The following is a 13,655-nucleotide window of genomic DNA, read 5'->3' as shown; positions in this document are numbered from 1 at the left end:
CGTTCAGTTCCCACTCCCATCTCTTCTCTTTCTCGCCGACGCAGAGGTTGCGCCGCCACCATCATCGCTCGGCCCCTTCCTCTCGATCTAGCCATTCTTCTCTCCCCTGCACATCTGTTCGTCCCCTCTCGAAACCTCCCGTCCAAGCGACCTGGAGGAAACAGCCGCCCTGACAGCGCCGCCGCTGAAGGAACCTCAAGGAGCGCCGCTCCCCCTTATCTCGCTCTCTCCACACCTAGCCAGGTGGGGACTCAATAATATGAGAGGATGAGGACTGGAGAATGGGAAGAAGAGTCGATCTAGAACAGGGTTGGATGCCATGGTCTGTTCGATCTGGAATCGTAGGACGAGAGGATGGGGACTTCTACAGGTTCGATCTTAGTTTGTACAGTATTTACTATCCTAATTCTGCAACGTATGTTCACATGTTGCACTGCACATATTTGATAATTTGCTCTCCTGAGGATCGCAAAGACATGTGATGACGCTGCTGGTCGGTATTACCATTATTAACATGCACCCGTATATAATATAGTGTTTGTTAGGTGATAGCTATTCTTAATTGTTTGTATGGATTAGATGAACATGTACTAGCATTGGTTAATTGGTGGGCAAAAGAAGAATTAAGGACAGTACGTAAAACTGTCATGCTAACAATGTTTCACATTTCACATTATGTTGATTCCACCATAATCTAATTCTGGTTGTGATCTTGCTTTAAACTTCTCATTTACCTCCTATATTCTCATTTTTGAGGTGTTCTAAGTACTGCAAAAATTATAAATTATCCTTTTAGTTCTTGCTATCAATTTTTAATTTCTATCTATGCATAAGACTGAATTTTAATAAATAAATAATGTGTTGGTCCTTGATTCATTTTGTATTCTACAATTGTTCACTCGAGATTCTTCTGAGTGTCTTATACGAGTTCTCTATTAATTTTGCTACCGTTAATACAATCAAAATGAATGTGTAACCTGTGTCGTTGTTCTGCTTAGGAAGGCTTCACCTTGGCCAAGGATGATGGCCGTCCGTCTGTATGTATGGGCTAACTTTTAGTTTTGATACTGCAGGTGCATGATGCTGATATACCGAGGCTCTTATTTTTTTTTAAAAAGGAGGATGACCCCCGGCCTCTGCATCAGATGCATACGGCCACTTTATTGATTATTCTCAAGGACCTTACAAAGTATTACAACAATGTGCCTGAATCCACCATCTTGGCAGCATATGCCACTACTCCTATTCAAAATGATGAAGGGGTGCTAATTGGGCCACTACCCAAACCACTCACCTAAGCCTAACATCAAAAGCCAGAAGCCGAAACTCATTCGGAAGCCCCAGCCGAGCCACATACCAGGTCTGGGACACAATCCGGGCAGACGCACTCGTGTGTCGTCGCCGCCATCTTCCACAGGCCCGCCTTCAGATCATATTGAGGCTTCTACCCTGTCTGGCCACTCTGCCATCGATGTCACCATGACGCCGGACAGCAACCTCCTCCTGCGCGAGTCCATCTCCGTGCATCGGACGCCGAGCCTCCACAGCGCCATGCCGCCGATATCCGCCGCCATCAATGTGTGAGATGAAGCACCGCTCCACCATCCCCCTAGCCAGCACTTACTCCAAAACGATGCCCCCAGGAGGGAAAGCGATAAAACGCCATCATCGTCTGATCCGGAAGACCCAGATCTAGGGTTTCCCTTGGAGCATCCCGAACCTGATGACGCAGACTGCAATGACGATGCCTCGACAAGGGAACGACATCTAAGACGCCGCCATCGTCCGCCATGACCGTAGTCGGCGCGATTTTCATCGGCAGTTGCTCCACCAGACGTGCGCCGCCGACGTCGCTGGTCCCTTCAACCGGAGCAAACTCCAAAACAATGCCCTATAGAGGGACTACGACGCAAAAGCGCCGCCATCGTTCGATCCCAAAGAGATCTAGGATTTCCCTCGGAGTTGCCCGCGCTGTCAAGGACCAGACAAGGGTAGAATCCCGTGGATCTGCCCAGCTGCCGATGAGTCGCACCCACCATCGTGCCGACGGCAGACCAGCGATCAAGGCCCACGCATGGGCATAGATCCGGCCGCGCCGCCGCGAACCGATCCGGTCACGCCGCCGCCGTCCTTGGCGGCCGCGACGCACCAGATCGCGAGACCTCCTGCCGCGGGGAAGCGAGGTCGCCGATGCGCCGCCATCGACAGCCTACCGTGCGGCCGATCTGCCGCCGCCTCGAACCGCCGGCGTGCGCCGCGCTGTGGTGCCCCGTCGCCGCCGCACCACACCTCGGAGTAGCCACGTCCGCCCGCGAAGAACTGCTGCACGAGGAGGCAAAGGGGGCCCCGCCGGCGCCGGCGCCGGCCGGGCTTCGCCCGGTCGCGCCCTGTGGCGGCGGCGAGGGAAGGGACGGGAGACGGGAAGCCTGCCGGCGGGGATTTGGGGGCGCCTCCCGGTCGCCTCGCGGGGGCGACTCGGGAGGGCAGTTTTCTCGGGCTTTTATTTCAGAAACAGACGCTCTTATTTGTATTTCAATACAACAAGACATCCTATGGAAGATTGCCTTTTCCTATTTGCAGTTTAATCTTTTGCTACTTGGAGGCGAGCAGAGGGAAGGCATCCTATTTTATGGTTCAGAGGACTCGTGTTATGTACTTTATTGTCATGCAACTGCTTCTGGTTTACATCTCGCTAATTGGAGGCAAAGATGCCTATGGACAACTGACTTCTTCTATAGTTATGCTCAATCAACGGATGCTCCGAAGCTCTGCTTTCAAGGTACACCCTTATAAACTTTTGGATCCAAGGAATTTCATAAGATATTACTCTACAAGAATTCTTAGATAAAGTTGAATTTTGTGCAAGACTTCAGGAGACCGATCAGCTAGAAGACTATCAACTCAATATGTGTCTGTATGATTTACACCGAAAAATGACCAGAACTATCAACTATGAAAAAGGATTCATTCTAACATCTCAGGTACATCCTTGCCTTTAGGTTGCCCATGATACGGTGTAACTCCGATAAGGGAAACTGCTACTTTTGACAAAATAAATAAATAGGTGCCATAATATCAGTGTATTGTTAGCCAAAAAAATCAATCTTGAGCTTATAATTTCTAGATATTTACAAATTCAATTTGTGTAACACTTAGTGGGAGGCACCAATGATAAACCTGGTCATTGCGGGACTTCAACTTAGCTAAAATTTAGGACAAAGGGCTAGGTGATGCTACCTGTTGGTGTTGAATGCTTGAGGTAAGTGTATCATTACCGCACATTTTCAACTGGTCATGTGGGTTCTAAGATGGACCAGATTCGACTATAAAGTTTTGCACAGTTAACTTATGACATATATGACCAAGCAAATAACATAAATGTTGTTGGGCTGCAGGCATCCTCCTGCTGTGGTGATGCATAGTGCATTTTGATTTTATAATGTTCCTTTTACACTGATCTTCTAAAGTTAAACATGTAAATGCAGACATGAAGTGTTTTTATGAGAGCAGTACAACAACAAGCATTTTTAGGTGGTTTACAAACTTCTGTAAGATGTTCCCTTTTGTGGTGTTCAAGTTGTAAAGCAAAATCAATATCTTTTGCTGGCTCATCTTTTTTAATTTATTCTTTCAGAAAGAGATAAGATTTTTTTTTCACTTTTCATATTATAAACCTAATTATGTCTCTTAGTTTTTGTAAAATTTATCAATAACTATCCCTGCTAATCTTACAATGTCACAGAAATGAACATTTAGTTGGATAGATTATGTAAATTACTTGATAATAAACAAGAGCCATACTGATATAATTGAGATTATGCATTGCAGGTTTTTCTCCTAATATAGTGAACATTAATCTAACATTTCTCAAGACGGGTAAGAATGAACTTCCCAGTTTTTTTTTTGAAAGTTCACTTCCCAGATATATTGAAGTGATGATCCGTTTGATTACATATATTTTTGTTCTCTCTTGTGAACTTACGAGAACTAGAAAAGCCAACCTATTTTGTCAAATTTCAGAAGCATGGAGCTGTTTTTTCTTTCTTTGTGTATGCTTCTTCTGTTGTCCTTATGATAAGCACTTGTTGCTAATTTGCATTTCATGACCAGATGCTTCTTGGCTAATAGTATTCTTAATAAAACTTTAAGAGAAGGGGTTTTATGATACTTAGTATAATGGTTTGCGATGGTCTGCTGCTCAATATAATTGTCTGTTATCAAATAAATAAAATACTTTACCTTCACCAATTTATCATCCCCATTTAAAATATTTATATTGTTAACTCTAAAATAGGTCAAATCAGTTCATGAGCAAGGACCAAGGTTTACAAAACGATCAGTTGATAAAACTGCCAATGAGATGTCAATGCAGTAAAATGAAGAATAATCGGCTTATGATGGGCAAGAACAATTAGCAGCCATCAAGACCAAATAAGAAAAACCAAGATCAAACAAGTTGGTGTGTGTGTTTCCGATTTCAGTGCTAAGGGAGATTGTTTAAGGCTGATTGTACAACGTCTTTAGAGCTCTCTTTTTACCTTACAATATGATGTTGTAGCCAAAACTCCTAGCAGATTAGAATCAGATTAGTGACTGATCTTACAAGTACAGTACACACATTACACTACCGTGCTCTGTTTTGCTAATGCAATATATTCAGTTCGTTGTCCTTAAATTGTAAGCAACTTATTTCGTATTTAACAGATACATTGCGTGTCATCATATATTTGGCGCGCAACACTTGTCCGCCCCTGTCATTTCCTGCTCTGGTTCATTATTCTTTCACAAAGTGCAGAGTTCACTTACTGTAACTATGCCCTTTTCACCTCTTTTTTATAAAAAGAAGGATATGTACTTAAACTTGTAATTATGCTTCTGCAGCAATTGTGCTATAGAACATGGTGTATTTCTGATTGCTTTATGCTAATATTCCAAATGAATGCGATTGCTCGAGGATGATGAATTTGAGCTTGGTACTGTTGGGTTTGTGTTGGCTTCTCCCATGCATTAGATTTTATCACCCTCCAATGGCTAACACAGGTTAGTATTTTGTATTGTTTTACCCACAAGTTACTTGTACGGTTGTAGCTCATACTACTATGTATGTATATGTACCTTTTTTTCGTACAACATCATGCCACATTCTCTGTGTTCGATCTTACTCCATCTTGAAGATACAAAGATAGATACATTCCTCTTGCTGCGTGCCTATATCACATACGCACAAGGTTTCTTGCCATGCTTATAGTTTGATATTTGGGGACCATTGTTCATTCTGGAGATGGTTGTTGCTCTATTTGATTTCTGGAAAAAAGGATGCACCTGTTGATTGATGATAGTTCCATGTCAAATGAAAAGCTGATCATGGAATTCATATGGTTCATGCGATAAAAAAATGTAATGCCAAACTTTTGCTGATTGCAAAATATAGTTGTTAGATTGTAGAAGAGCGTGTGTATACTGTATTGCAACGATCAGATTTCAAAATATTTAAAATGATTGATGTTGTTGATTTGTTATCTGGCAGTCAAAAAGCATAAATAAACATAATGATCAGATTTCAAAAGAATGGGATTTCTACAATGATCGTAAACCCCTTAGATAGAACCTGATAATAAAAAACTCAGAATAAAATTAATTTTTGTAATCCAACAATCAATCTTAATTAAGATCATAAACTGATTTATCACAAAAATTATGCTGATACATTCGAATCGAATAATTCACAAGTACTCCCTCCGTTCCGAATTACTCGTTGCAAAAATAAATGTATCTAGATGTATTTTAGTTCTAAATACATCCATTTCTGTGACGAGTAATTTGGAACGAAGGGAGTACTAGTGAACTAAATTTCTTGTTATTACAGCCAACCATCTCCACACGTTCAACACAGACTTGTATCACTGCTGATGGCGAAACCAGCAGCAGCTGTGGTGAGCACATCGTGTATGACCTGCAGCGGGGCCGGCAGATCGGTCCCATATAAGCAGTGGGAAGCACCTTCACGTGTGTCAAGAGCGTAGAAAACGTTGAGCAGCTCGTCCGGTCCGAGGTAATAGACATCGCCCTGCGTCAGGCAAGCCTCCGCGAAAATGCTTCCATCCGTGCTCCGTGGTACGTGGGGCTCATCCAACGATCACATGCTATTGCCTTTTTTCGATTAAAAACCCCAGCAATTAAACAAAACCGGCCAGCCGCGTCTCTTAATTAAACCGTCCGCTCTAAGACTTTTTTCAGCCATCGTAATTAACGCAACAGAATAGAGATTTGGAGGGAAATAAATCACTCTTGCGCGCCAAAACATTGGTGGTGAACTTTTCCCGTACACAGTTACTCCAAACAAACCACATCATACACCTCCATCAAATCTATCTACAAATATAGATCCAACAGAGGGATACGAGGAACTTGATGGCGTCTTCACCAATTCTTGCCGGGACCAATGAGGAATCAGATCCCCCAAATGTAAGCTATGTCTTCCATTGCGTTCTTCCTTCTCTCTGATCCAATATCTTCTCCCAGTCCTGCAATTTACGGATCTATGGCTTTCAGGTTTTTGTGATTGTTGTCACTGGTAGGGCATAGCAAAATAAACCTATACAACAGAAGCGAATATTTCGTACTCCCTGTGCGTAATATCCAGTTAACAATATGTCTTGCACAGATTACACAATACAAAGTTGTATTACTGATGGGTATATATAAATGAAAACTGACAATGATGCTGGACATATAAGAGAAATGTAATGGCTCAAGGGGAAAAGACATATAAGAGAAATGTAATGGCTCAAGGGGCAAAGACATACCTCTGATTAGTTGGGAATGCCTACTCCTTTTCATTCCATCGTGAAATCAAAATAAATAGACATAGCAAGGTTATTTGTTGATTTACAACACAGATAGGTTTCTTCTCCTTTTCCTTGTATTTGAACCAATTGCTAAAGTGACTACTAATTTAAACAGGGATTCGAAGAAACTACAGCTAGCAATGCAACAGAGCAAATTGAAAAAGGGGTGCCAAAGCTTGGCATGCGGTTTTTATCTGAAGAAGAAGCTTATTCCTTCTATAACAAGTATGCTTATTCCATGGGTTTTAGCATCCGAAGAGGCAATCAACATAAAGTAAAAAAATTCTAGTACAATACAACAACGGACATTCACATGTTCTCGTCAAGGTATGGACTAGTTCTAACTTGTTCTGGTCATATGCATTTTTAGATGGGACTAAGAAAAATACTTGAACTAATAGGAGTTCGTGCGGAAGATAAAAGAGAGGAGAAATTCAGTTATAGTAGGCCTGAGACACGATGTGGTTGTGATGCACGTATGAAGATAAGTCTTAATAATGGGATTTATTATGTATACGAATTTAAGGAAGCCCACAACCATAGTCTTGCTACTGGAAATATGTCGCAATACTTAAGATCACACAGGAAAGTAACTGAAGCTCAACTAGCCAATGCTGAGGTCGCAAAGTCAGTGGGCATTTCAAATAAAGCAACTATTGATCTAATGACGAAAGAGGCATGTGGACCTGAAAACCTTGGCTTTATAAGCACAGACATGAAAAATCGTTTGTACTCAAAGAGAACACTAAAAGCAAAGGTGGGTGACACTGGTGGAGTGTTAGAATATATGGAGAAGAAGGTTTCAGAAGATGTCAAGTTTTTTTATCGAAACTACTTAGCAAACGACACACGCTGGCCGATTTGGAGACGACACTACATCCAATGGTTGTGCTACAGTTTATCCTCTGCATGGATGGTTTGATTGACAGTGTCGTCCCAAAATCGGCTATGCAGCGTCGTCTGTGTAGCAGCACTCTTTTTTTATTCAATTCAAGTTGATGAGGATGATTTGATAACTAATATATTTTGGACGGACTCCAAAATGGTCTCAGACTATGCATTATTTGGTGATGTCATATGTTTTGACACCACATACAGGAAACTAGACGATGGGCGTCCGTTTGGTTTAATTGTTGGTGTAAATAATCACAAGAAAACAATTGTGTTTGGTGCTGCACTTCTCTATGATGAAACATCAGAAAGTTTTGCTTGGCTTTTTAGAACATTTTTAACAGTAATGTCTGGAAAGCATCCACATACAATTCTGACTGACGAAGATGCGGCAATGGCTAAGGCGATCCGTTCAGTCCTGCCTCACTCTCACCATAGACTTTGTGTGTGGCATATGAATCAAAATGCTATCAAACATCTTGGTGGAGTTGTTACAGATTACAAGAAGTTCAATGCTGATTTTCAGCATTGTATCTATGATATTGAGGAGGAAGATGAATTTATAAGTGCATGGAATGAAATGCTTGACAAGTATGGACTCCGGGACAATGCATGGCTCCAAAGGTTATTTGAGAAAAGGGAGCATTTGGCCCTAGTATATGGCAGGAATACTTTCTCTGCACACATGAGCAGTACCCAAAGGAGTGAAAGCATGAACAACGAACTAAAACGTTACATTAGTTCTAAGTATGCCATGCTTACTTTTTTGAGCATTTCGAACGTCTAGTTGTAGATAAAAGATTTGAAGAGGTGAGATGTGACTTCAAAGCAACACAAAGTACTCCTAAGCTGAAGGCAGAAAGCTATATGTTAAGGCAAGCATCAACTACATATACTCCACCAATATTCAAGATGTTTCAGGAACAAGTGCTTCGGACCTTAAACTATGATACATTCCTTTGTGATGACAGTGACACCGAGGAGAAGGTTTACAAAGTAAAATTTCATGGTACAGAGCGTGATCATGTTGTTAAATTTTTTCCAAAAGAAGAAAAGGTCAATTGCAGTTGCAAGAAGTTTGAATTTGCTGGAATTCTTTGCTCTCATTCCTTGAAGGTACTTGACATTAATAATATCAAGCACATCCCTCAACAGTACATCTTGAAAAGATGGACAATTGATGCAAAAGTTTTGGATATAACAAGCAACTGCAACCTGCATGAAGACCGCAAAACAATACTGACAAAACGCTATAAAGAGTTGTGCAGAATGTTTATCCAAATAGCTGCTCGAGCCGCAGAGTCTGAAGAGTCATACTTGATGGCTGCTAATTATGCAGAGAAATTAGCAGAAGAGGTGGAGAAATGTCTAAAACATAGATCTGATCCGGATACAGGTAACTCTGTTTGTTCACAAGGTATGTACATTCAGTTTTATGCTCTCATCAAGCTTAAATTTATATTTACTTTTATAGTTGGAGACTCAAACAATATCACGACTACAAGTTCAAAACAAAATGAGAGGCCTACCAAGCCAAAAGGAATGAAGGTCAAGGAGAAGACGGCTCGAGGATCAAACAGACATCCAGATATATGTAACTCCCTTGGCACAAGGTCTGTAAGTTTAGTTTTATGATCTCATCAAACTAACCTATGTTTGCTTTTATAGTTGCAGACCCGAACATTAACCCGTCTACAAGTTCAGAACAAAATGAGGGATTTGCCAATCCAACAGGTAACAAGGTTAAAAACAAGACTGTTCGAGGGTCAAGTAGACCCGCTAATATGGGTGTGTAGTTTTATAATGTTATCAAACTTGAATTTTATTTAAATATATATTTGCAGAACCAAACATTAACTCATGTACAAGTTCAAAACAAAATAAGGGGCTTGCTAAGCCAAAAGGTATCAAGTTGAAGGAGAAGACTATTCAAGGAGCAAGTAGACCTATTGGTGGCTTAGAGAAAGCAAAATCAAAGAGGAAAAGGAAAGTAGATAATCCTGTAGCACTACAACCTCATGGCACCTCAATGGTATAAATAAATTCACACTTGATCTGACATAAAAACTTAAGTTATACAAGATTTATCACACCATGTTTTATAGGGTCATTCGAAGGTTTTTACGAATCAAATGCCTGCATATCTACCACAGTACAACCCAATCCTAAATCCTATGGCGATGTATGGACAAGACCAAAGATTGCCAGCTGAATTGCAACATTACAATAGCTTAATGGTATAAGCTACCTACACTCAGATTTTAGTTTTATCGTTTTAAAGATTTATGGACACTAACCTTTGGTACTACTACTCACAGGATCATTTGGGAGTTCCGACAAATCACGTGTATACCTATTCAGAACAATGCAACTCAGCTCTGGATGCCTCACTATTGCCGTCTCTTGGTACGATGAGAGGACACCCAGCTCCAAATTTCTCGCTGCAACCAACCATTGGTACAATGAGAGGACACCCAGCTCTGAATGCCTCACTGCAGTCGTCCATTGGTACGATGAACCAAGCTCCAAATGCCTCACTGCAGCCATCCGTTGGTACGATGACAGGACACCCAACTCCGAATGCCTCACTACAGCACCCCATTGGTATGATGATAAGACACCCAGCATTAAATGCTCCACTGCAGCCATCCGTTGGTACAATGACATGTCAAAATCAAGTCTTCTTCCAACAACAGAAGCCAACTTAATCTGTCATCGTTATCAAAGACTCATGTTTTTTTTTCTACTTTACTAAAAACTTGTAATATATTATTGGATTTATGGGGAGTCCGTGCATATTGATCGAATGCACTACTTAATTAAGTGAGACCAATGCATACTTGCTGTCCAAAAGCATAGATTTAAGAAGGCGTATGTATATTAGTTCATTGACATGCGTAGCTTAATCAAGTCGGACCAAAAGCACAGTTCTTGTCCAAAAGCATAGTTGCCTGCATCTCACCGACCTCACACGGACAAAAATAGTATTTGATTCAGAAATTAGAAGAACAGCGGTCATATACTTCAGTAATTGGACGACGTACCTTCAACCACGGCAAGTCTTCGCAGCCATGTTATGGTACGTGCTGGACGAAGCTCAGTAGCTGGGGCGCGACAAACGCCACAAACAGGGCCACGAAGGTGACCGCCGAGAAGGAACGGCGCGCAGCTCGCCGACGAGCGCCGCGCCCGGCGACGGGAGGCTGCAACCTCAGGAACAGCGCGCAGGTCGACAACGAGCGAAGCGCCGAGCGACGGAGGCTGCGGCCTCAGGAACGGCGCGCAGCTCGCCACCGAGCGCCGCGCCGGGCGACGGAGGGTGCGGCCTCAGGAACGGCGCGCAGCTCGCCTACGAGCGCCGCGCGGGGCGAGGGACGTCGTGGCCGCAGGGTTGGTGCGCAGTTCGCTCACGAGCGCCGCCATGGGACGAGCATGGAGCAAACCCTCCCGCTCCGACAAGCAAGCAGATCAACATCGCGGTGTTCGCCGGCCGTGGAGGAGCTACTGCTTTGCCTGTGGGGAAAGTGAGTGGATAAGAGAGGAGACGAAACGAGCGGCTGGTCTTTTCCTGTGTTTAATTAAGAGACACGACCGACCGGTTTTGTTTAATTGCTGGGGTTTTTAATCAAAAAAGAGGGCAGCAGCGTGCGATCGTTGGATGAGCGCCACGTACCACGGAGCACGGATGGGAGCATTTTCGCAGAGCAGGCAAGCCTCGCCCGCGTCAGACCAAGCTCCCACGCAGAGCACGACGCCGTGAAACGCAGCCTGCCCAGGAAGAAGACCTGATCGTAGACGCGATCCACCGGTGACCACGCGAGCTTGGAGAAATCCATCTCGTAGAGTTCCATGCTGGACAGAGCACTCCCGGTCATAGCCAGCAGGTAGAGCCTCCCTCGGGATTCCACCAGGTGGGAGAAGGCCAGCTCCCAGCAGCTCCGCTCGACTCGTAGTCGCTCCGTGTCGAGCGTGGTGAACACCGGGCCCGGGAGGAAGTCGAGGACGCCGAGCTTCGAGGCGGACACGTCGAAGTAGAACCTGCCGTCGACGGCGGCGATGCTCCGTATCTGGAGCCTCTCCGAACGGCTGCCGCCGGGATTACCACTACTCGACGATACTCTTACTCCTGTCCAGTTGTGTTTCTCCAGGACGAATACCGATGGCACTGTTTCTCCGTCACGAGAGAAGCGCGCGAGTTCATCTTCGTCTTTCAGCAGGACGACGGCATGAGAACCCCGTGGCTTTTCGACGGTGATGTCGTACTCATGCCTGCTCCATTGCGCGCCTCCGACGCGGCAGAACCAGATCACTGGCTCGTCGTCGTCGACGACCAGCACCACGCAGCCCGCCCGAGAATCGGGCTCGCGCGACAGCAGGCACTTGCAGTTCTGGGGTAAGTCCTTGTCCATTGATGGGAGGTCGACCTTCTTCTTGGTCGAGGGGTTCCACAGCGCGGCGCGCAGCGAAGTCGTGTCTAGCGTGAGTAGCCAGCGCTGGGGAGTCGCCCAGCACCTCGTCTTTGCGGCGTCAGGGTCGTCGGTCTGGGTCGCCGCCGTTAATAGATGTTGGAGCGTGCTCATGAAAACCTGAGACTCTTTTACACCCCAGCCACCGCAGAACAGGGCGTGTGCTTCCTTCATCAGTTCTTCCATGGATGGATCTCGACTTACCACAAGTAATGCAAGGAAGTGGTAAACTGAGATGGATCTGGACGCAGAGAGATCTGATTCTGTTCGTATTCAATTTCGATTCGATTGTTCAGCAACAGCAGCAAATACCAACAACAGTCGCGAGGAGCTAGGGCTTCCTTACCAGATACTAGAAGAAATCGCGAGGGGGACGGGACACCTTGGAGGCGGATCAGGATTGCCTTGGGCGCAAGGGGGAGCCGCCTAGCACCTGCCGAAGAGAACCACTATTATTTGTGGACGCCAGTAAACAATGGGTTTGGACGTGAGAGCCGGAGAGACAAAAGGGGCGGGCTTTAATAAGAGGGGACGGGCCACGCGGGCTGGGGCTGACACACACCGTGTCGGACACCAGGTCTTATCCTATACGAAATAGGAACACTTTAATGTAGTCCTATTAATTCGGATTTACTATTTTATATCTAGATGTAAAATAATTATCTCATATCTAAATCTTCCACCGTTGGATCGGCGTTGATCTTGTGGTTATCCTGCGTCGTATTTGTCTCGCCGGTCTAGTACGCCGATATTGGCGGGCCGTTAATCGTTTTGTTTATCTCGGACGTGTCTCAAGTCTCTGTCCGTCCTGTATGTAAATCTCAGGCAGCTTTTGGTCGGCCGTTTGTTTGTCACGTGCAGCCGCTTATCGTTGGTTCGTTGGTCCCTTCTTCCATTTTTCTTGCCAGCCTGCTATCGTGGGTTATTTTTCTTTTGAGGATCGTTGCTTGTATTTTCTAGATCGTGGACAATAGGAAGACTTAACGGACACCATATACAAAGGATCTGGTGTTAGCTTATGCTCTCACTCATTCTCTATTTGGGCACTTTGTCTCCCTTCATCTGTCCCATTTATTTGAGCTGCTTTTTTCCTTTTTGTTGTTATTCTCCTTTTTAATTTTTTCCCATTTTCCAAATTCATGATATTTTAAGTACATGAACATTTTTTGAAGTGTGTGACCACTTACTAAAATTCACAAAATTTTAATTTGTGAACACTTATTTGAATTTACATTTAAAAAAATTATGAATAAGGATGTGTGAGTTTGTTTGGGTCTGGAGTTGCATGTCAATCATCGACTCGCAATTAAGTGTGTGTGTGTGCGCGCGCGCGTTTGTTGGGACCCCAGTTGCAAGCCGATCATCGACTCACAACTAGGGGTGTGTGTATTTGTCAAGGGTCCCCAGTTGCATGTCAACCATCGACTTGCAACTAGGTGGTGTGTGTGTT

General features: G+C 44.1%; 2 protein-coding genes across 3 annotated transcripts; one reads left to right on the top strand and one right to left on the bottom strand.

The window, feature by feature from the left end:
- Positions 1–6,266: 6,266 nt before the first annotated feature.
- On the bottom strand, positions 6,267–12,685 carry LOC123059718 (uncharacterized). 2 transcript variants are annotated; one of them, XM_044482212.1, is made up of 4 exons: positions 12,552–12,685; positions 11,413–12,468; positions 10,784–11,252; positions 6,267–10,378 (listed from the first exon to the last, which is right to left on the bottom strand). In XM_044482212.1, the coding sequence occupies exons 2-3, from the start codon at positions 12,389–12,391 to the stop codon at positions 11,089–11,091; spliced, it is 1,143 nt and encodes a 380-aa protein (XP_044338147.1). In that variant the 5' UTR covers positions 12,392–12,468; positions 12,552–12,685; the 3' UTR covers positions 6,267–10,378; positions 10,784–11,088. The 2 variants fall into 2 exon arrangements, with proteins under 2 accessions (XP_044338147.1, XP_044338150.1); XM_044482215.1 differs by having other exon boundaries at positions 6,267–6,524.
- On the top strand, positions 8,607–10,538 carry LOC123059707 (uncharacterized). The gene is made up of 6 exons (XM_044482205.1): positions 8,607–9,135; positions 9,214–9,333; positions 9,408–9,473; positions 9,584–9,771; positions 9,845–9,976; positions 10,058–10,538. Exons 1-6 carry the CDS (start codon positions 8,607–8,609, stop codon positions 10,445–10,447), a joined length of 1,425 nt encoding a protein of 474 aa, XP_044338140.1. The 3' UTR covers positions 10,448–10,538.
- Positions 12,686–13,655: the final 970 nt, after the last annotated feature.

The sequence above is a fragment of the Triticum aestivum genome, chromosome 1A (assembly GCF_018294505.1).
Source record: "Triticum aestivum cultivar Chinese Spring chromosome 1A, IWGSC CS RefSeq v2.1, whole genome shotgun sequence".
Lineage (NCBI taxonomy): Eukaryota > Viridiplantae > Streptophyta > Magnoliopsida > Poales > Poaceae > Triticum > Triticum aestivum.
The sequence above is the reverse complement of the archived record's forward strand: the minus strand, read 5'-3'. Positions and strand labels throughout refer to the sequence as shown.

Excerpts from the sequence above, each read along its gene's own strand:
- LOC123059707 (XM_044482205.1), top strand. The coding sequence starts at position 8,607 with ATGTTAAGGCAAGCATCAACTACATATACTCCACCAATATTCAAGATG. Across the intron at positions 9,136-9,213 it reads TAGATCTGATCCGGATACAG|TTGGAGACTCAAACAATATC; the intron begins GTAACTCTGTTT and ends TTACTTTTATAG. Across the intron at positions 9,474-9,583 it reads GGGATTTGCCAATCCAACAG|AACCAAACATTAACTCATGT; the intron begins GTAACAAGGTTA and ends ATATATTTGCAG.
- LOC123059718 (XM_044482212.1), bottom strand. The coding sequence starts at position 12,391 with ATGGAAGAACTGATGAAGGAAGCACACGCCCTGTTCTGCGGTGGCTGG. Across the intron at positions 11,253-11,412 it reads GCTCCCATCCGTGCTCCGTG|GCAAAGCAGTAGCTCCTCCA; the intron begins GTACGTGGCGCT and ends CTTTCCCCACAG.